General features: G+C 49.2%; 1 protein-coding gene across 4 annotated transcripts in view; it reads right to left on the minus strand.

Moving 5' to 3' along the window:
- The window catches only part of gripap1 (GRIP1 associated protein 1), a 45,232-nt gene that overhangs the window by 15,553 nt on the left and 8,278 nt on the right, over positions 1-21,401 (minus strand). Inside the window, exons 9-26 of one of the 4 annotated variants that reach the window (XR_011183751.1) lie at positions 20,268-20,338; positions 19,606-19,653; positions 19,053-19,084; positions 18,048-18,095; positions 17,607-17,706; positions 17,155-17,232; positions 15,345-15,437; positions 14,750-14,932; positions 14,180-14,314; positions 13,553-13,648; positions 12,689-12,901; positions 10,839-10,952; positions 9,337-9,414; positions 8,118-8,213; positions 6,936-6,992; positions 5,973-6,072; positions 1,503-1,633; positions 218-398 (exon numbers count right to left, since the gene is read on the minus strand). Coding sequence is in view for 3 of the 4 variants with exons in the window: in XM_069184465.1 (XP_069040566.1) it covers positions 282-398; positions 1,503-1,633; positions 5,973-6,072; positions 6,936-6,992; positions 8,118-8,213; positions 9,337-9,414; positions 10,839-10,952; positions 12,689-12,901; positions 13,553-13,648; positions 14,180-14,314; positions 14,750-14,932; positions 15,345-15,437; positions 17,155-17,232; positions 17,607-17,706; positions 18,048-18,095; positions 19,053-19,084; positions 19,606-19,653; positions 20,268-20,338 (1,790 nt within the window). In the remaining variant the exon portion in view is untranslated. The remainder of the gene's footprint in view (positions 1-217; positions 399-1,502; positions 1,634-5,972; positions 6,073-6,935; positions 6,993-8,117; positions 8,214-9,336; positions 9,415-10,838; positions 10,953-12,688; positions 12,902-13,552; positions 13,649-14,179; positions 14,315-14,749; positions 14,933-15,344; positions 15,438-17,154; positions 17,233-17,606; positions 17,707-18,047; positions 18,096-19,052; positions 19,085-19,605; positions 19,654-20,267; positions 20,339-21,401) is intronic. The other 3 variants (XM_069184465.1, XM_069184468.1, XM_069184471.1) reach the window with 3 other exon arrangements.

Consider the following 21,401-nt stretch of genomic DNA (forward strand, 5'->3'; position numbering starts at 1 on the left):
ATAAGACCTTCAGCAGTTTTGCAGGAGTAAAAGTGGCAGCACCTTCCTTTCATTTTAACGTTAAGGCCTGGGCCTGCTCCACGCCCTCGTTAGCACGCGCTTCACGTAATCCGACACCGCCAGGGGTGGGTCCGAACAGCAGGACAGGGAGTTCGCAGAAGAGGGGCCAACAAGGCCGAAAAAAAATTAAAAAGAAATGACCACGTGCCGGACTTACTGATGGAGAAACAAAACCGCTTCAAAAACAGAAACACAGGAGGAGGGGAAAAAAAAAGCTCCACCTTCTCCTCCAGCATCCACTTCTCCTGCTGCACCTCTGCCAGCCGCAGGAACAGCTCGCTGATCTCGTCGTCGGAGAGCTCGGCGGGCCGCTGCGCCTGGGGGCTGCTGGTGTTGGACTGGGGGACGACACCAGACAGACTCAACATTTAGTAGCATTAGAAGATTAAAGAAGCACGCGGTTTCTGTCCTTGAATCAACTCAGACAGCGATCAAGCCAAGGCGCACAGGAGCCATTGGCAACACAATGATAAAGAGCACTTCCTAGCACTTAAAATCTGCCGGTGCAAGCTCTGGCTTAATTTTAGTTTTTTTTTTCCCCGTTTCGTTTTTCCTGTAGATACAGTTTCTGATTTGATCCCCCTATCTCTCCTAAGCAGCAACAGGACCCATCTTGATTTTCTCTCTTCTGAATCTCGCAGGACAACTGACCATCATCGCTGCTAGAAGCATTTTTGGTGGAGCTGGCCTAGAGACGAAACACCAGCACAGTGGTATCTCAGACACAGGTCCCTGAGGCTCTGCTGGCTATGAAAGACAGGACTCAGTGGATTGATTGCGGACACTTATATCGCAGAGCGCATGCTGTCTCATTGGGGAAAAAATTACTCTTCAGTAACAGATAAAAACATCACCACTGCAGAAACATCAAAGCTGTTCAGTAAAAGATCTGTAAAACGATTGCAATATCTTATCGCGCAAAACCCCCCCAAAATGTTTTAAGGCAGAATATTGAAGTGCGTGTTAACAAGAAATAAAGAAACTGGATAGCACTCATTATGCTCTGTAAATGCAGGCGCTGGACATAACATGGGGAACCAGTTGAGACTGCAGCATTGCTGATGGGTATCAGGGCCAGAAAACAAACCATCATTTCTTGAACATTAGCCATGTTTTGACATGCCTGCACTGGGACAGCCTGCTACATCGCACCCTGCAACACCGTCAGCCCTGTTATCATTCATTGTTCTTTGATCGTTTGGCTGACGCGGTTATCCAAAAGCACCTTACATCTGTGTCAACATTTTACTGCCTCAGTCTGAGTGAAAGACCCCGCTCAGGGTGTCCCCCAGCTGCTGCACCCCACCGGAGATTTGAGCCCACAGCCTTCTCATTGCGAATCCAGAGCCCCACCCACTCCTCCACAGTGCTGCCCCCCGGACCCCCCATGCCCATCTGCGCTGTGCGTCGGGCACTGCCCTGGCTGGAAGAGGCGACTGCACCTTGTTGGCGCTCTGGGAGGCTGATCCCTCCTTCATGATCTCGCGGTAACTGAAGGAGGACACGCTGCTGCTGTCCCCTGTCTGGGTCCGGCTAGGCGAGCTGATCTCCGACAGCACCAACTCCTCCAGGCCTGCCACAGAGAGAGGGCGAGTTAATACACCAGTGTATACAAACACTGCCACACACTGCACACCACGGTACATGAACGCTGCGCTCAGACTGAGCTACCGCACACCGCTGTGGTCAGTCTGAGCTATTGCACGCTGCTGTACACTAACAGACAACTACTGCGCCCCTTTGTAAACTAACCTCACTGTACACTAAAACTGCTCTGATAATGAAGGTTAACACAGGACTGCAGTAGAATACAGTAATTTCAAAAGAGATATGAGGTTAATGCACACTACTGTACACTGCCAGGGCTCTAAACCTGAGAGAAGGGTTTAAAAACCCTGCACAGTAACGCTGCACTGAGACTGGCAGAGTGTTAATGCACACTGAACATTTATACTGCATTAAGACAGAGATGTGGTTAATATACAGTACACTGTAAGCACTATCAGCCACTACCACTGCAATCAGAATAAGACTCTGCACAGCCTCTCCGGATCAGAATCCTGCACACTCCTACATATACACACCCCCAACAACTGCAGCAACACAGTGAGCAAAGCAGAGAAACAGGGCAGACCTTCAGGAGTAAAAATAACTGAGAAAAATAAAATGATTCCAACTAGGATTAATTGGGTATTGTGAGAACTGGCTGGTACCTTTAAAGAAACAGCCCTTGATGGGTTAGGGATAAAGGTGGCTTCTATTAAAGGTAAAGAGATTATTTTTAAAATAACAGTGATGAAATAATCCTTTCTAGGTTTTTACCCAGCGGATCCAATTATCATTGGCATCGGCTGCTGCTGCTGTTTCTTCTTTAGCCTGACAGCCACGATGATAACTGCCCTGTAATTAGGCACGAAACCTCGTCAAACTGCAATGGACAGAAAGAAAACTAGAACTAAAACTTAGGAGTAGCAACTTCCTGGAGCAAAACGGTGGAAAAGCATACTGGTAAGCTCTAACTAAAGCTGTTTGAACCCGACATTGAGAAAGGCTCCCTAATTTAAAATGTGTTATCCTCCACTTTTTCACTTTGCATAGAGCAGCTATGAAACATTTAAGCTCCCTTAAATTATAGATGCCTCTGAAGAGACCGGCCCTGGCACAGCTATGCATTGGAGGAGTCCAGAAGCCAGTCTACCATGTGCCAGGCAAGGTTCCCCGACGCATTCTTTTTGGTGGTGGGGGGGGACTTGATAAAATATTTATTGGTCTCTGCCATCTCGCTGACGAGGATGGCGGGCGGGGGGGGGGGCGGGCCTCCTTAGAAGTAAACTTTTGGAAAGCCTGACCACACACAGAGCTGCATCCAGAAAAACACCAGCAACGCAGCACAGCAACCACAGCGGGAGGAAGAGCTGATAGACGACAGTGCTGGGCTGCAGTGTGTTCAGGACCTCATTGTTACAGTGCTGGGCTGCAGTGTATTCAGGAGCTCATTGTTACAGTGCTGGGCTGCAGTGTGTTCAGGAGCTCATTGTTACAGTGCTGGGCTGCAGTGTGTTCAGAAGCTCATTGTTACAGTGCTGGGCTGCAGTGTGTTCAGGAGCTCATTGTTACAGTGCTGGGCTGCAGTGTGTTCAGGAGCTCATTGTTACAGTGCTGGGCTGCAGTGTGTTCAGGAGCTCATTGTTACAGTGCTGGGCTGCAGTGTGTTCAGGAGCTCATTGTTACAGTGCTGGGCTGCAGTGTGTTCAGGAGCTCATTGTTACAGTGCTGGGCTGCAGTGTATTCAGGAGCTCATTGTTACAGTGCTGGGCTGCAGTGTGTTCAGGAGCTCATTGTTACAGTGCTGGGCTGCAGTGTGTTCAGGAGCTCATTGTTACAGTGCTGGGCTGCAGTGTGTTCAGGAGCTCAACAGAATGAGAAAGAAAGGTAACAAAGCAATGATCTTGAAGGCAGTGGTCGTCAGCGAGATGGGGCAGGCTAACCACGGCGCAGAGTGGACAGCTCTACGCTCTCTACTGCAATCTCACGCCATTCTCCCTCTTCAACAGCAGCAGTGAGCTGCAGATCATTTTTTCAAAAACTGCTGAGAAATTAGTCTTTGCATAACTGCGGGAGAGAAGGCTCTTATCAATACTGAATGTCATCGTTTAACTGGAGAGTTACCACAGTGCTGCCTGACTGCAGCTCCCTGTCATAGTCTCACCAGCCCCAGTCAGAACCTCAGAACCAGGGAGGCGTTAGTAACTCTGCTCCCCCAAAATGCTTGGTGTTCCAGGTCCTAGGCTCCTTCCTTGGGGTTACTAATAAAGGAGTTTCCACTTCTTGTGCATAGAAGAGGGGTTACTGCATTTACAGTTCTGCAAGATAATCAAAATATGGAAATATACTGGTGATCGCTTTGCATTTTTTAATGCTGTGAAAACTAAGCTTGATTTAAAAAGGCTGAAAAGGTGAGGTGTGTGCAGTATAGACTGCAGAGACGCTCGGCACAGGCCGTGCTCCTCACACACGAGGGACAGGGCCAACGACCACTTGTTCCTCCTTACCCCTCAGCCCTCGTTAGCCACGGTCAGGCATAAGCGGGATTCATCGACCCGCTGCTCTCAGACTGCCACTACCGCTGCAGTGATGTCAGTTATAACCTCATCTACCGGCCAGGGCACGAACACGGAAGAACAGGACATGTCCCTCCACGCCTGAGGAGGAGCAGTGTTCAGACACCCGAGCTAAGGCTCTGTACTTCGACTTGACCGCTCTAGACCTGGGCAGCCCGGCTGTATGCACTAGGGGTGACCCCGTGATGGTTCTCTCTCTCTCTCTGCAGAGTCTTAAAAACCCACTTCAAAGGCTGTTCCCCAACCACCGGTCTCCATCCCAGGAGGTGCTGTGCAGACCAGTGGAGCTCCTCAGCAGGTGAAGAAGCCTGGCCCTTTGCTACCGATTTGCAAGCGCCTTCCATTAAGGTGGCTGTCAGGCAATATCAAAGAGGCAAACAGGAGTAGTGCTGGAGGAGCAGCTGGGTTTTTTTTTTTTTTTTTAAGGGAACTGACAGTGGAAAAGACATCTACAGCAAAGGCAGGCCACCAGCAAGCTGCTGTTTGAGAACTCGAAGTGTCACAGCCAGGCAGACATGAAGTGAAAATGTGAAGGGCGTTCAGCACAGCGTCGCACCTGCCCGGCTTTCATCCTTCTGGAGACACGAGAGGCTCGGGATTCCTCCGGCTCGCCCCCACTCCCAATCTATCTTCATTTTTCTCAGCCTGTAAATCCCAGCCACTTTGTAAAGTGCTATATAAAGACTTTCATTCAGCCATGCATCACGCCACGCAAAGCGCAGGCTCCTTCTTCATTGAAGTCAATGGTCGGGTCGATAACATTCATCTCCTTCCGGATAAAGTCGATTGGAAAGGTTTTCTTCTGCTCTCAGCCACTCTAGACATGCTAATGGATGTTCGGAAATGCAAAACTTTGAAGGTGTAATAGGCACTGTTAAGCTGCAATTCTTAATTAAACATGACAACCTGAAATGCGTTTTCAAGTATAATTTCCGCCATTACTGACAGGCAAAGGGGGAAAACTGCTGGAAAACTAAAATCAACACACCCCTCTTCACCCATCAGGAGTGCTGGATCAGAGATGTTAAATGTCTCAATACGCACAGGCTTCAATCAGCAGAGAGAGAGAGTTGAGCGGCGTCATGAATTTGATGATGCCTCAGCACTTCATCATCATCTTAAAAATATTAAGTACAGCAATTATTTATACATAGAGTGAACAGAGTGCTCAACCACTGAACCTGCATTTCTGTACTATACGCCAGTTTAAAAATAGCCACAACAAAATTAATGCTGCTTTTTTGCATGACAAGATGACATTTTGGGATCTTTCAGAGTTCAACTGTAAACCATGTTTTACAATGTTTTGTCTAACTCAGCACAGCACCAATAATTAGTTGACTTATACAGACCTGCCTCCCAGCTAAAGGGAGTTCCGCAGTATTTAACAGTCAAGGATGAAGGAACAGAGATTACAGTGCGCCAGAGCTCTTTGCATTCACTCCGGGAGAGCACGTGAGAGGACCCGTCTAGATAGGCAGAGTGGCGCTATAGATTTTCTTGAGGTTATAGGATTATTATATAATGACATAATACATTCTGAACTGCAGTTAGGAATAATTACTAATCGGTGTTTCACTCTAGAAATAAAGCTTTGAGAGGATGCCCTCTTTACTCTTCACTCTTCTCTATATAAACTGCAGACATGCCTGTCCACAGACGCACATCAGCTCAAGCCTATCAATCATCCGTGTGCCAATTTGATCCCCCAGTAAAGTCCTACGTATTGCACGCCTTTGTAGATGAAAAACAGGGAACAGCTCTCGAGAGACAGGAGCCCTCCTCACACACCTGTCCTGGTCTTGGTGTTGGTCAGGATCTCCTGCAGCCTCTCCTGCAGCTTGTCTGCTCTCTTCCTCTCCAGGTGCAGCTGCCTCTTCAGGTCCTTCAGCTGGGGCGAAAGGAGAGAGAAACACTGAAGGAACAGAAGGGAACCTGCGCAAGGCCAGGCCCTCTCCCCTGCTCCTGTGGGCTGAGGCCACGACAACCAGACAAAACCATGTGACAGAAGCTCACCAGCTGCTAAGTTAATGATGTTTAAGTGCTCTGCTTTTTTAAAATCAAAACTAAAGGGAAGGTTTGAAAAAGTTATAACATAGGAAACTGCTAAATTGAATGTTAATGCACAACCAAATCTTTGTGTTTTGCTCCTCCGGCATTTCTGGAAAAAATTGTGTGACGTTTCTCTACATTTGCCTTTGGGCTCCCTCCACTTCTGAGCCACGAATATTCTGCTATTCCCAGTATCGACCCAGAGCATCTCAGCCACAGAGTTCTGCCTCATCAGCCCCTCAAGCTGATCCCAGATCCCAGAGCCCGGCGATCACATTTCAGCACCTTCACTTTCCTAACCGATACACACACCCATCGCTGCACAATAACTTTCTCCAGATGTTGAACGGCACGTCAGACAGGAGTGAAAAGTACGTAATGCATAATAACCACAGCTCTGACATCTTAAATAATTAAGGTTAATAATGACAAAAACAGCATTCTAAATCCCGAAGGGCAATTAGAAAGTTTTGCTGATTTAGTGAAGACGCAATGCTGTCGGTTGCATTTTAAAGAGAGATCTGTTGTTGTAAAACGAGCGCTATTTATCAACCACTGAACTCAGACAGGGGCCGAGTCTCTGTGGGAGATGCAGGGTTCACATCGTGCCCAGGGGCTTCTGGGATACCACTGGGAACACCACTGACGAGAGCAGGTTTTCTCCTACTGGTCAAGATGGACTGTTTCTGGTGCCAGACTCACCGCTGAGCTCCCCTTCTTCTCCAGGATCCGCTGGCCATCCACTGTGTCCTTGATTTCCTACAAGAGACGAAGACAGCGTGACCTGTGACCTGTGACCTGCCGAGTGGCGTGTCTGAAGGGCCACATCGCCCAGCAAGTTGGAAACGGAAAAGCAGAGGCCGGGACAGCCCCCCCGAGCCTCAGCCTGGATAGCCGTCTTCAACCAAGTGGAAAATCACATCTAAGATCTCACCAAAACGGGCTCTTCGAACTAAAAATTTGAGTCAATTAAGTAATTGAAAGTGGAGTTTGCAAATCCTGGACTTCGTTTGAATTCAAGGGACAAACAGGAAGCTGCAGGATAAAAAGGAAGCTGTAGGAAGTCGTAGGCCTGTTTCAGCGCACACTCTGGTATTCTCCGGCCAGGCCTGTGCAGAGTTTTCAATCCCGCCTGAAACATATGTTTGAGGTCGTTCCTAAATCAGGACTACAACAGACAACAGAGACCACTTCCATTCTTTAACTGACGCCGCTTATAACTTCAAGACAAAAAACCCATTGAATGAAACGTCCTCTAGGTGAGGAGAGGCTCTTCTGTTATCCAGACTCTCTGTGCCTGGAAAAGACTGAACGCAGGACGAACAAGGAAATGACTGACGGATTGAACTGCACATCTGAAAAGGGAAGGCACAGCTTAATTAAAAGAGACAGCGAGAACGAACCTGTGAGAACAAATAACTAGTCACAGGCGTCCAATAAGCTGGAACGTTCCTCTGAGGCATCGAACAGCTGCAGCACTTGAGCTCTGAGCTGAGGCAATTAGTGAAAGATACCGGTCCTGCTTGCTAATGATTACAGCACACGTACAGCCAACTTCACAGGCAGCATCAGGGACCAGGTCCAGCCCTGGCTGGAGCGAGTTCAAGACGGGCAGTGGGATTCCCAAAGGATTATCCCACAGGCGTGGGTTCGAGCTGGGCACGTGGAAGTCGTACAGGATCGCCCCGATATCATCCACTGGCGTGGGTTCGAGACCGACATGTGGAATTCCCGCAGGATGGCCCCGATATTACCCACGGGCGCGGGTTCGAGATGGGCACATTCCAGATTCCACAGGAGCACCCCAATGTCATGCACACGCGCGCCTGGGACAGCACAAGGCCGGTGTCCCCTGAATCCTGCGACGCTCTCGCCCCTCCCTACCTGCTTCAGCTTGGTGATGGAGGAGACGTGCTCATCTCTCTCCTTCTCCACCTCCAGCAGCTGCAGCTTCACGCCCTGGATCTCTGCGTCCTTCTCCTGCCAGGGAGCACGTTTATTTAATAACAAATAATTGTCCGCAGTTTCTCCTTATTTTCAGCAGAATATTATTTTCTATGGCACATCTTTGTACTTGCTCCATTAAACAAATCAGCAGGCACTCTAAAAGAAGGAACAACTTGTTTTTTATGGCATCAAACACCAGCTGTTTAAAGGTTTAAAAAACATCTTTTAAGATGAAGTAAATATAACTTCAGGTTGATGCCTCAATATGTCACATATCAATGCCCCATTACGTGGTCATAATTCCATTCCAACTCACACGTACGAATCGTGCTCTGTCTATTGTAGCATCCCCAGCCTGTGAATGAGGCAGAGAAAATGAGTGCATCCCCCTTCTTTTTACTGCAGGTGAATATTAATTCAACCGATTCCTTCATCGACTTCAAAACCCCCAAAACACACAACATGACAAGAGACCTGAGGCAGTTTTAAAACACTGACTCCCCCAGGCGCTGACCTGCTGTATCATCTAAACATCAAGCTGCTGTGGGATGATCTTGAGTGGGACCCGAGGCCGAGGGAGAGTATACCTGTAACGTGTTTCTACCAGTAGCGGAGCGTCTTGACATACACATGGCAAGGATGCCGAGAGTAAGGAAAACAGTTCAACACCACACGAGGTGGGCTTTGATGCAAGAACTGCTTAGACTGATATTTTTTAAAATAGAGCCAAGACGTTATGTTCCATTTTATACATTTTACATTAATTCAAGGCTCTGTTTCAGCCTGACTGTTGAGCCATGTCCAATTTACCCTCATGGGTTGATGTGTATTTATCTTATGCTGATGTTTTAGAAGGGATCAGGAAATATATTTTTATCAAGTATTTTTTGCCAACATCTGTTGAAGGTATGAGATCTCGTGATCTCCCTTAGCTCAGCCAGCTGGGTCCCTGTTGAGTGACACTGGAAGCCCGGGTTCGAGCCCCAGCAGTGGGGAGCCGACCTGAGGTGGGAGCAGCAAGGGCACATACCCACATGAACCTGAAAGCGCTACAGTATTATCAGTCCCAAATTATTTTTTTTTTTAATTTTCACTCCACGATTCCAGACACTTTGAGGCTTTTGGCCTCTTCTGTCCTCTCACTGCGCAGACAGACCTGCAGATGTGCGGCCTCCTCTGACTTGAGCTTCTGAATCTGCTCCTGGTGCTCCAGTGAGTTCTTCTCAATGGTCTCCTGGACACAGACAGAACAGCAGCAGTCAGTCACAGTGTAGCTCTGGAACAGGCAGAGGGTAACTACAGGCTGGAAAGTCTAAAGGAAGAGAAACATTTCGGCGGTAGAGCCTCTACCAGGTGTGCATTTGGACCCCTGAAGATGCTCTGCAGATAAAACGTTTTTCCCTGTCTCTCTACTTCCCAGCGTGGAAGCAACCTCTGCCCACTCCTTTGCACCTCCATCCTTTGTCATCATCACCATTCCGACTCAAACCAAATTAATTCTGCTCTCAGGGTCCGGAAAGTCATATCTTTAGCCCCACGGTGAATTAAGGGGATTTTTTTACATTGTAAAAGGAAAAGACCAAAAATGCCCAGGTGAACAGACTGAGTTTACGTGTGAAATAAATTCTGCTAGCTCTGTTACAGCTAAAGGAATGAGGACATCTAGTGGCCGCAGCTGGAGTTGGTCCCCTTCCTTCTCTTCCTCAAAGCCTAAACGATATTCCTACTCCACACCACCTATTCCTCATTTTCACACAGCTGTGCCTCCGCGTGCTCTCTGTGATCTTAAGTTCTGCCCCTCTAGCTCTCTAGCTCTCTAGCTCTCTAGCTCTCTAGCTCTCTAGCTCTCTAGCTCTCTAGCTCTCTAGCTCTCTAGCTCTCTAGCTCTCTAGCTCTCTAGCTCTCTAGCTCTCTAGCTCTCTAGCTCTCTAGCTCTCTAGCTCTCTAGCTCTCTAGCTCTCTAGCTCTCTAGCTCTCTAGCTCTCTAGCTCTCTAGCTCTCTAGCTCTCTAGCTCTCTAGCTCTCTAGCTCTCTAGCTCTCTAGCTCTCTAGCTCTCCAGCTCTCCAGCTCTCCAGCTCTCCAGCTCTCCAGCTCTCCAGCTCTCCAGCTCTCCAGCTCTCTAGCTCTCTAGCTCTCTAGCTCTCTAGCTCTCTAGCTCTCCAGCTCTCCAGCTCTCCAGCTCTCCAGCTCTCCAGCTCTCCTGGAGCAATCCCAGGAAAGCCAGGCGATGAGTTGGGTTCGCCGGCATCTCTGCCACATCCGGGCGGAGCGGATGGCGAGGGAGGGGGCCCCTAACTTCGCAAGGCACGTTCCGAGAGGCCTACCAGCGGCAAAGGAAAGCCTGCTGCCTCTCAAAACGGCGCCACGGCAGTTCAGGCGTTCGAACCTCAGCTGAGCGAATTTCTAGCACCGGCTGCGACAGACGGAAAGCAAGGCGGCCGAGCCAAAACAAAAGGGAACTTGTTTAGGGTGCGTCGCAAAAATAGTCCGGCAATCGCGCTTGCCGACCTCCTTAAAGACACAAGCCGTGTAGATAAACGGCTCCGAAGGGTACACGGCAACGACTCGCTCGGAGAGGCGATCTGATTCTCTTGAAGAAGAGAAGGGGTCGGCAGCTGAGTGCGAGCTGAGGGGTGTACGTGGAGCGGGGCGCGTACCTCCGCCTCCTTCAGCCGGCGCTCAAACCAGCCCTTGGTGCCCTCCATGGCCTGGACCTGAGCCCGCAGCTCCTCCGCGGTCTGCTGCCAGTCCTCCAGCTCCCGGGTCCGGGCCTGGGGAAGACAAACCCGAGCTCCGGGTGAGAACAGAAGCTGGGGGGGTTGAAACGTGCACCGTCGAGTCCCGCTGAAGAGGAGGCTGCTTAGAGCAGTGGAAGCGGTCTGGTCTCGTTCTAATCGAAGCCCACAGCTGAGCCCTGCACTGCTCTGCCTACAGTCCCAATCTGCTGCACACACGCACCGCGACGCAGTCTGTCCACCTGCACTGCACGCCACCAGCACAATTACTCGGTCCCCTATAACAGTCTGGAACGCCAAGGGGAATCTATATTCAACACACCTCTCCGAGTCACCCGAGACGCAGATGTCATGGCGACGGAGATATGAGTAAGAAAAGCCCACGTTTGCATGAATGACATGAGGTAAAATTCTGATGATCTAACAGCTTTCATTCAGAGCTCAAAGTAACTTTGATAAGCAATTACAGAGAACAAATCGATAGTGAGTCAAATCCATTATGACGCTGCTGCGCGCCCACCAAGCAAGTGTTGATCAAATGAGAATGCACAAGCCTGGTATTGGAATACACCACCATAAAGTGGTTCCAATAACAATTAAGGAGAGAAAAACAAAAAGGCTTCAACATTAGTGATTGTACATGCATTAATCTTTCCTTCTTCGTTAATTATAAGCAATGCATTAGCGTGATGCTTGGAACGGTACACCGCGATCAATAGCAGCAGAAGTCCACAACTGGATTATGCATGAAGGGCCCAGATGATGAACAGCTATGTGGAGCAGCAACAACGAAATTAGCCTCCAAAGGCACCAGTGCAGAGCTCTTAGAGAGCAGGAGTCAGGAGGGTTGCAGCAGACTCCTATCATTCTTACAGTGTAACTTGGGGTGCTCTTAACTCCTGTTGCATCTGTGAAGCTAGATTAAAAAGAACCAAGGCCACAAGCTCAGCCTGATTGGACCCTATACATGCTTTAACTAAGGCAAGACTGCTGTAACTCCTTAGTTACTGGGCTGTCTGCTAAGGCAGGGGTGCCCAGTCCTGTTCCTGGGGTCTAGCACACCTGCTGATTGTCATTGCTTGCTGAGCTCTTTGCTGAAATGGATTCTGCATTGAATAAATTGTTGCTTTGGAAGTTTTTGTTTTCTACTCAAAGCTCGGAGCCGCCAAAATCTCAAGTTATTTACGGACCACAATAGCTAAAAAGTGAACTGATGTGTAAGAGTATATGAGAAACCTGTTAGTGGGACTATTAAGGGTTATTTACTTGACTACTCAAGGAGAACAGACACCAGCAGGACCAATACTAGGCTTCAGGGAGTCCAGAATTCAGAGGCCTGCGTGCCAGCAGAAGGTACTCAGATTCGGCCTGAACATACAAAAGTGGTTACAAGTGCTATTCTGAGATGCTTCTGCAGGACCACTGCAGAAACAACTAAAGGGGATTAGTTTAAAGCTCGCTTCGGGAGTGAAACACGATTCTTCATTATCGGTTACTGATGCATTACGGCTCTGCCCGGCAAGCCCATTACAGCCCAGCCTGAACTCGCGGGGCTGAGGTCCTAGGTCCTACAGGTTTCAACGGCGTCTTTTCCCGATCGGTGCGGGGATTAAAGACGCGGACACGCGGCAGTCCGAGCCGCACGACAGCTCCGGCCCGGCCAGCCCCGAGACGCCCGCCTCCGTCCGCACGGCGCTCGGGAAAGCTGCAGCCGAATGAGCCACTGGGCAGCGGAGCCTCTCCGGGGCGGCCCGGCGGGCAGGCGGCCTCACCCTCTCGTCGCGGAGCTGGCTGCGGATCTCCTCCTCGGCGCGGTGCTTGTCCTCGTGCAGCTCCCGCAGCTCGCGCTCGTACTTGGCGCGGATGCCCAGCACCTCCTTCTCGTGCTGCAGCCGCGCGTTGCCCAGGTCCTCCTTGTGCCGTGACTTCTCCTGCGCCGTCTCGATCGCCATCTCGTCCAGCATGGCCTTGCGCTTGTCCGCGGTCTGAGGCGAGAAGGGAGGCGGTGGCAGAGGCGCGGCGGCGGCGGACGAGCGCATCCCCGGGACGAACTAAAGAGCACCCGGCCAGAGGCCAGGCTCAGGGGCTTCGCAAGACTGCTGGAGCTCAGTGTTCCTGCAGAGCCAGCAATGGTGAGACCACACCCCTGACACTCAAACCCTGGTGTTACTCCTGCCCCTGTGTTGTCACCTGAAGCTCATGTGAGAAACATCACAAGGGCACCTTTCTTCCACCTGAGGAGCACGGCTCAGCTAGGACTCTGGCTCTACCTGGTGTTGAAACGCCCACACCTGCCGTTAACGCATCATGATCAGACGGCTCTATTGCCTCACTTCTCTACCGAGCTCCTAAACAGGCTGCAGTGTGCAGAATCCTGCAGACTAAAAGGATTTGGTCACGTAACTCCTGGCCTGTGTACACTGCACTGAAAATTGTTGTGAAATTTAAAGGACTTTAAAAGGTATCCTACTTTTGTATAAGAAAACTAAACGGACCAGCACCAGAATATCCTCAGGACCTTTTGCATGAGTGGAGTCCACTTCTTAGCCTGCGCCAGAGGATCAGATTCTCACTCTGACGAATCCCTGGCTCCACACCTGTGGAGTGAGTGAGCGGGGAGCAGCGCGGCGCGGTACCTTGCGGGCCTCCTCGAGCTCCTGCTGCAGCCTCTCCTTGTCCTGGCCCAGCTGGGTCAGCTGCTCCAGCAGGCGGCCGCTGGCCCGACTCGCCTCCTGCACAGGGGGAGGAGCAAGACGCCGCTGCTGAGCTTTCACGTACCTAGGGCCTATCATGGAGTGCACCCTGACAAACTTCTTATTCAAGGAAAAGAATTAGCTCAAGACTAAAAAAACAAGTGAGAAGACTCCCCAGTGCACAGCGGTTCATCAGGCAAGCTCCGGTGTTAACTGAACTGCGGAAAGGTTTATTTAAACTCCACAGGCTAAGCCACGCACGTGTTCTCAAAATTTGGTTACAAACATCAAGCATCCATCGCTTGGTGTTGGTTTATTAAATACAACTGCCTACAGCTGGAAAACCCGGAAGTGGACCAAACTGCTATGCAGTGGGTGTCCAAACAGTTCTCCTGCAATACACAGTAAATGCAAATGACAAACACATTAATCTGCACTTGAAGGCCACACTACCACTTTCTAGCATGATTTCAAACAGAACTGGTGCCTTAGTGCATATTAATATCATGCACGTGACTGCTGCCCCCTAGTGGCTGTCTGGCTCTAGGGTAAAAGGCGGCACAGGCTGACCTGCAGCTGCGAGTTGAGGTCATCCCTCTGGGCCAGGAAGCTCTCCTGCTCAGCCTGCCTCTGCTGCAGCTCCACGGTCAAGGCCACGTTCTGGTCCCTCAGCACATTCATCTCCTGGGTCTTGGCGGTCTGGATCTGTCACACGGCAGGGAAGAGCATGAGGACATCTGCCCCCACAGGCACCGCTAGCACATGGGACAACTGAGCTGGGCACTAGCTCCCTTCTGCACATTAATTGCAGAACTGTGAAAGGACATGTCTAAAGCATCAACAAAAAAATAATTCAGAATTTCCTTGTTTTATTACTGGTATTGCTGCTTTAGAGGAGGAAACACCCAGCCAATAACATCACCTTAAGACATAAATTAAGATAAGTGTCCAGAACAGACAGCTTTACTTTCATAACTTAGTAACTTTAGTGCCGATTTCAGAACACGTCTGGCACAACTACAACCCATGACGAAGGCAACACTAGCAAAGCAATAAACCTAGACGAAACGCGGATTGGTTTTCATAAGCCCTTCTGAAACAAGATTGCCATGCCCAACTAGAGAAGACGACTGCCCTCACAGCTCCCCTGCGGCCTGGCCAGGGTGCGGAGAAAAACCGGAGCCTGTGTGCACTCCCCTCAGACAACGGCCCAGCAAAGCCTTTTCCCAGAATCCCTGAAGAAGGCCCTGACCAGCAACAGGGCTGCAGGCTAAGAGGAAGGGATGTGAAGCTCTTGGAGTCCTCTCTCAATTCTTCTGCAGCCTGAAGAATGGACATGCATGAGGACACCCAGAGAGCACCGTACTGCATTTATAATCCAGATCACACAGCACAGCTGGGAGCAACAACTCGGAATATCCTTTTCCGTCTAATTACACATCATTACTTTCATAAATGAACAAACACAGCTGTCTCAATCGGCTAAAGACTGAATCACAATGCTAACTGAACAGGATACAGGATTGCAAACTAATGTCTCTTTGAGGATGTGTACCGATGCGTAATCTGAAAAGGGCCCCATTGCCCAGACAGCTGCAAACAAACCCACAAACCCACTCAACCTCGTGGCTGGGTTCAGGTACCCAGGTGAGTGCAGGAGTGTCCGAAGAGACACAGAAACAAGGAGAAGCCTCCCCAGTGCTCTGCCTGCGCAGGGAGAAGAGGGGAGCAGTACCTGTTCTAGGGCAGCTAGATTAGTCCTGAGAGCATCATTCTCAGTCAGGATACTCTCCACCTGCTCCTGACTGACTGCGCTCTGACACGCTACCTGTATCACAGTGGGAGAGAGAGGGGAAGAGCAGGAGAAGACAGGGAGTCGTGTCGGAGGAGTGCGAGGGAGACAGGATGAACGGGAGGAGTCACAGCGGAACGCGACAAGGAGGCAAGAAGGGGAGAAGGGAGGAAAGCACAGGAAAGCGGGGGGGGAGAAGGAGACAAAAGGAGTCAAGCAGAAAGGAAGGAGAGACCAGAAATGGGAAGAAAAAAAAGAAGATGAAAAAAAAAAAGAGATTAGAACACAGAAGCAGAGAAAGTCCAGGCACGAAGACAGCTGAATCAAGGCATGACTGAATTTAAAGGACGGGACACAGGATTAATTTCTGATTGCACTGCAGAAGGCAAGGAAAGCAGGGTTAACACTCTGGACTTCTTAAGAGGAAAGCAGCAGAGTTTTCATAAGCAAAAGGAACCCGACAGCTTGCCTCTTTCTCTGTGATCTGCAGAGCCCCGCCGAACAGACGACAATCACAGCCAGCCAGCTCCCTATAACCTCTTTCAAGGAAGGCTGCCCATTAAGGCAGTTCTTCAGGAACTCCTTTCCTGCAGCGCTAGCTACAGACATAATGGTAACGTTTCAAAACTGAAAACGCCTAAAGAGCTCAAGAAGTCTTGCCAGGACTCCTGAACATAAGCCATACTGACAGAATCTCCCTCAATAAGTCAGGAAGACATTAAAGGCACTGAGTGCATTCGGCACTCTCAACTCCTGGTGTCACTCGGAACAAGGGGGTCGAATTCCTACGCAGAGATTATCACCAGCAGTGTGGGAGTCATTATAAACTGACAACTCATTAGTGGCTCTGCAGACTGCTGTTCCACTTCCCTATCTGCATGGTTCACAAGGCCCCTGAGCAGTCAGCTATCTGGAGCAACAGCTCTTTAATAGTAACAAGCAACTCTGGGGTATGGACTGAAGAGGACACTAGGATTTTAGGACCTTCTTTCTTCTTTTCCTGTCCAGAGAATAGCACATCTGTTTTAAATGTCTGTCTGGCAGACAAGCACAAAGAACTAAAAAATCTACTGGATTTCTGTTGAAGTCCGATCCTGCAAACCTGGCTGACAGAGATCCATCTGCCTGGATCAGCCATTTCCTCCAATGATCCATCAGAGATTTTGCCCCACTCCTTCTATTCCACATCAAGCCTGTCCTCCAGTTCAACCTTAATTATGGAGGAGGGACTTCAACCCCGAGAGCCAGAGAAAACTCCTGCAATCTGCCGCCTTCAGCTCCCGAGAGCTATTCCTACAGAGTGGGGGGTAAGGCTTGATCTTGAGGGAGATCCTCATGAACTGGTTGTAGCTGTTGGCTACCGTGAAAGAGCAGTCACCCTGGGGCCATGATCACGTTCCACACACAGCCCGCTACAATTCAGGAGGCTATACCACCACCGCGGGCTCTGCTGTGCAGTGCACACAGAAACCACAACCAAGGTCTGAAGAACATCCAGCACAATCTAACTCACTGTCACACCAGACACTGTCAAATCCATTTCAATATGCAATAGTTTCCCTTTCAATCTGGAATCATTTCTGCGCAGATTCGTCCGAGTCGGGGTTATTTGTGCACAGACTGCATCTCCTCAAGGGTGAAGCTCTGGCAGCAAAAGAGTTAAGCAATCGAGGCGCTGCCAAGGAGCGGACAGGCATTGCCGGCACCACACCTCCACCGCACAGGCCAGCTCGGCAGGCCCTGGGCTGGTTACCTGGTCTCTGAGTGCAAGGAGGGCTGCTTCATGCTCCTTCTGCTGGCTCTGCAGCTGCTCCTTCAGCTCACTGATGCTCTGCAAAGACACGCCTGAGATTAGAGCAGGCCGCAACACCGCTAGGCCAGCACGCCTGCGCTTTTCTTGCACGTGCGTCGGCACACTGCCCAGTGCACCCTTCCTGCAGTGATTAGAATCACAGGAAACAGATTTCACCCCTTCCTAAGAGAGGTGGACTCTGCCTGCAGTTCCTGCAAACCAGTGTCCCCTTGACATCTTTCTAGGGCCACAGTTTTAATCTCTTTAGTAATCACCCCTTAGTCCCACCCAACACTACTGCCTTCACTACAGTATCTCCTACTCTGAAAGTGCTTGGGCCCAGCCTTGAGCAGACCATTGGACTGGACTGCAGTGGGGCAGCCTGATTGGTTGGCATGTGGAGGCACTGATACCTGATTGGCCACCTGCAGGTCTCCCTGTAGCTTCTGGTTCCGAATGTTCATGGACTTCAACTCCTCCTCTTTCTTCTGCTGAATCTCACTGATTTTAATCCTGAAAAAAAAATCCAATAACCAACAGGAGCAAAACAAAAGTCAGAAAGTGGTTTTTATTGTTTTACTCTACTTAAATCCCTGGGGTGTTTTAATGAGTTGCACCCAAAGGTACCAGGTTATTTTTTCAGTGACTGACACTCCTGTGTTAAAAATACATATAAAAAAACAACTTGGCATTTCAGATGCTGTTTCTGTCAACGAGGCAGAAGAAAGTTCCGGTCAGACCACAGATAATATAGATGTTGTCCATAAAATACTTTATTTTGTAAAAGGGGAGCCAACATTGCATGTCAATCAGTAAGAAAGACAGAAGTGCGTGCAGGGGATTTTCGCTCTCACCTGCTGTCATTGTAGAGAGCCTCCTTTTCAGCCTGCAGGCGCATGAAGCTGCATGAGAGTGGGACACAGGGTTGTTACTGCAATCTCCCCCCCCAGAGAGACTGGGACACTAACACACCCTCTGTGTGCCCTAACCTAACCCCACCCCCTCTGGTAGCACCCCTTTCCGCAGGCTGTACCCCCCTCCTGCCACCTGCACCTCGGAGGGGTGCGAACGAGAGGAAGCATCACGCCCGTTTGGTCATATCTGTAGCTTTGCGCTGATGCAAGGTCTCATCCATTCATTATTTCCTCGAAGGAAGCCGGGGTATCGGCTTCAACAACGTGGCTGGACAGCCTGCTCCAGAATGTAGTCCCCGACGCGGTGGGACGTACTTTCTATAGAAGATTAACTGGCAAAGTGATGCTGCGGCCAACAGACATGCAACAGGCCGCATGACCTGTTGACATCACTTTGAAACGGTTTCCTTTAGGACACAGTAACGTGAGAAGAGACGACCACAAAAAAACATCTAAGTTGCTCTGCAATCACAGCTCTCAAAATTCTTTAACGTCGGTTGCCATTACTCTCTCCATTTAAATAACGGGTATTGAAATATTTTTACGGGAATTTAACTCGTGGTACGCAGAGACTTTGTGGTTTAATGCTGCTAAGGGAAGATTGCTTGGGAAAGGAATGTGAACGTCATGCTGCCCACCTGTCTTCGCCCGCACTGCCCACCTGCGCCGCCCACCTGTCTTCGCCCGCACTGCCCACCTGCGCCGCCCACCTGTCTTCGCCCGCACTGCCCACCTGCGCCGCCCACCTGTCTTCGCCCGCACTGCCCACCTGTCTTCGCCCGCACTGCCCACCTGCACTGCCCACCTGTCTTCGCCCGCACTGTCCACCTGCGCCGCCCACCTGTCTTCGCCCGCACTGCCCACCTGTCTTCGCCCGCACTGCCCACCTGCGCTCGGTGAGCTCATGCCATACCCAGACAGGAGTATGCTGCTGTCCCTCCTTACCTTTCCTGCTTTTTCTTCAGTTTGTCAGAAAGCTAGAACGATAGGAGAACAGGGAAAATGAACACGGTTCATCACAGTGGTAACAACAAACGGATTTTTAAAACAACTTCACTTTACAGTTAACAACGGCTGTTAAAACGCCTTGTTACAGAGGAATCTTACTGTAGAGAACTGTCAATAGTACAGCGCGAGACAGATAAGAGACAGTGCAAGTTGAAAAACTAACTTCAAAGAGAATAAATTGATTAAAGGACTCAGGTGTGCTGAAGATATGATAATTTAAGAAAGACAAAATACAGATACACAAACTAATAAAAAACACACGGACAGTATTTCTGCTAGTATGTAGTGTACACATTTTGACTTCCAGTTTATGAATGGTTATATTCAATCCAAATCCAATAAACTGACATCTAAAAACTTTACGTTTAGAGGAAGCTGTGCCACAAAACCCATGGAAAGAATGAGCGCAGCTGAAAGACACACACATGCTTTACATTCCATTTTCATCACAATGAAATAAAATATAATAAGATCAGGGACTCCGAGGTACCTTAGCAAGGTCTTCCTGCAGTTTGGTCAGGTCTGCCTGTTTGGATGACTAAGAGAAAAAGATGAAAACCAGTCAGTTGTCTCACAATGAACTTTTGCTGTAGCTCCTTAGAGGAACAGGTGTGGACAGAATTCCCACTTCCCTTCAGTCTCTGCATCGGAGAGCAGGGGGGGACAAACACTCACACCCTGGAGGGCATCACACAGCCTTCTGGGAGAACCCCCTCTGCCCCCAGGGGTAAAAGAACAGGGAGCCCAGGGTGTAAACCCAGGTGAGAAAACTGAAACTCTCTCGGTTGCTCCATCGATTCACCAAGTTCCTGCAGCTGTCTCAAGAAAAAGACCCTGCTCCCCAGACACTCCCCAGATAGTCTGGGATGGTCAGCTTTGCCCCGATCCTCTCAATATCCTGACGTTACTCCTCAGTACTTTAAGGCACCCTAAACCAGGGCTGGAGAAGCACCCCAACTCTGTGATTAAAAACCAGAGGTTTGGACACAACCATAATGGTACAGATAAGAACAGTGCAATAACCTTGTCCAGCACTGCAGCTGCAGCATGCTCTCACACAGGAGACTGCAGCGCCTGCGAGCACAACAGGCCTACGATAGAGCCCACAGCAGATGCTAGCGCACGTAACCCGGTACATCACCATGGTATTACCTCAAGAGTCTGGAGCTGCGCCTTCAGCAGCCTCTTCTCCTCCTGCTCCGTGTGCAGCTGGAGTTCCACCTCTGTCAAAACAGCATTTGGTGAGGCCGGCCAACCTGACTCTGTGCAACACCGCTCGAGCATGTGCACGCCAATGTGCACACTTCCAGCTCCTCATTTCAAACTGGCCTACTGCTGCATACATAGTGGCAGGTAGCAGACACAATAAACAGCGGAATATTATATGAACAGCTGATTTTATTTAGGGCTAATCAGAATCACGTCCAGTGATGTCAAGTGAAGGTAAATTACCTCTGTACATGATCTGGAATGTGACTGGTTCAATCTGAACACAGTTACAACCCCCATTGCAAAGGGTGTGCACACTTATGCAACAAAGGTATTTAAAAGTTTTTTTAGCTATTGTGCCTAAAAATTATCCATTTGTTTTTCATTTAAATATTATCGGTTACAAGATCTTATTAAAGGTGATAAAAAATCTGGCGCGATTTGTCTTGATTTCAGCTTTTACGTCAACAAAAGCTGAAATTTGAATAAGGGTGTGCATGCTTTTGATACCACTGTAGATGTGCTGGATCCCTGGATGAATTTGCTACTAACAGGCTTACTGGGCCGAATAGCCTTCTCTAGTATATAACTCCTCTTATAAACCTCCAGGATTCCACAACAGTAGTTTTCTAAATAGACTTTAAGAACAAAATCGAAGCCAACTTTTAAATGACTCCGCAACCACTGTTGCGTACTGGACTAACTAAAAACAGTACTGTCACAGGACATTTACGATGGAAACGGAAAGAAAGGTTTGCTTATTTAAACATTTTTTATGGCTTTTCTTCTTTAATTCTTTACACTAGTGATATTTAAAACACCCTTTAACCGCATGTATATGTAACTTGAAAACTATTTCTGTGGAAGACAACACTGCCAATTGAAGTGTAAGGTTCTGTAAAATATTACACTATTACACAGGTTAGTCTTCAGTAGCTGGTCCCATTAGAATGAAAAAAGTAAAAGCAAAACATGCTTCTTCCCTTTAAATGTTGGGAGACTCTCAAAACCGTGCACCCCTAGAGCTGCAATAGGGATGATCCCCATTTCTAAAATAGGGTGCTATCAGAAGTACTG

The sequence above is a fragment of the Lepisosteus oculatus genome, chromosome 2, assembly GCF_040954835.1.
Source record: "Lepisosteus oculatus isolate fLepOcu1 chromosome 2, fLepOcu1.hap2, whole genome shotgun sequence".
NCBI lineage: Eukaryota > Metazoa > Chordata > Actinopteri > Semionotiformes > Lepisosteidae > Lepisosteus > Lepisosteus oculatus.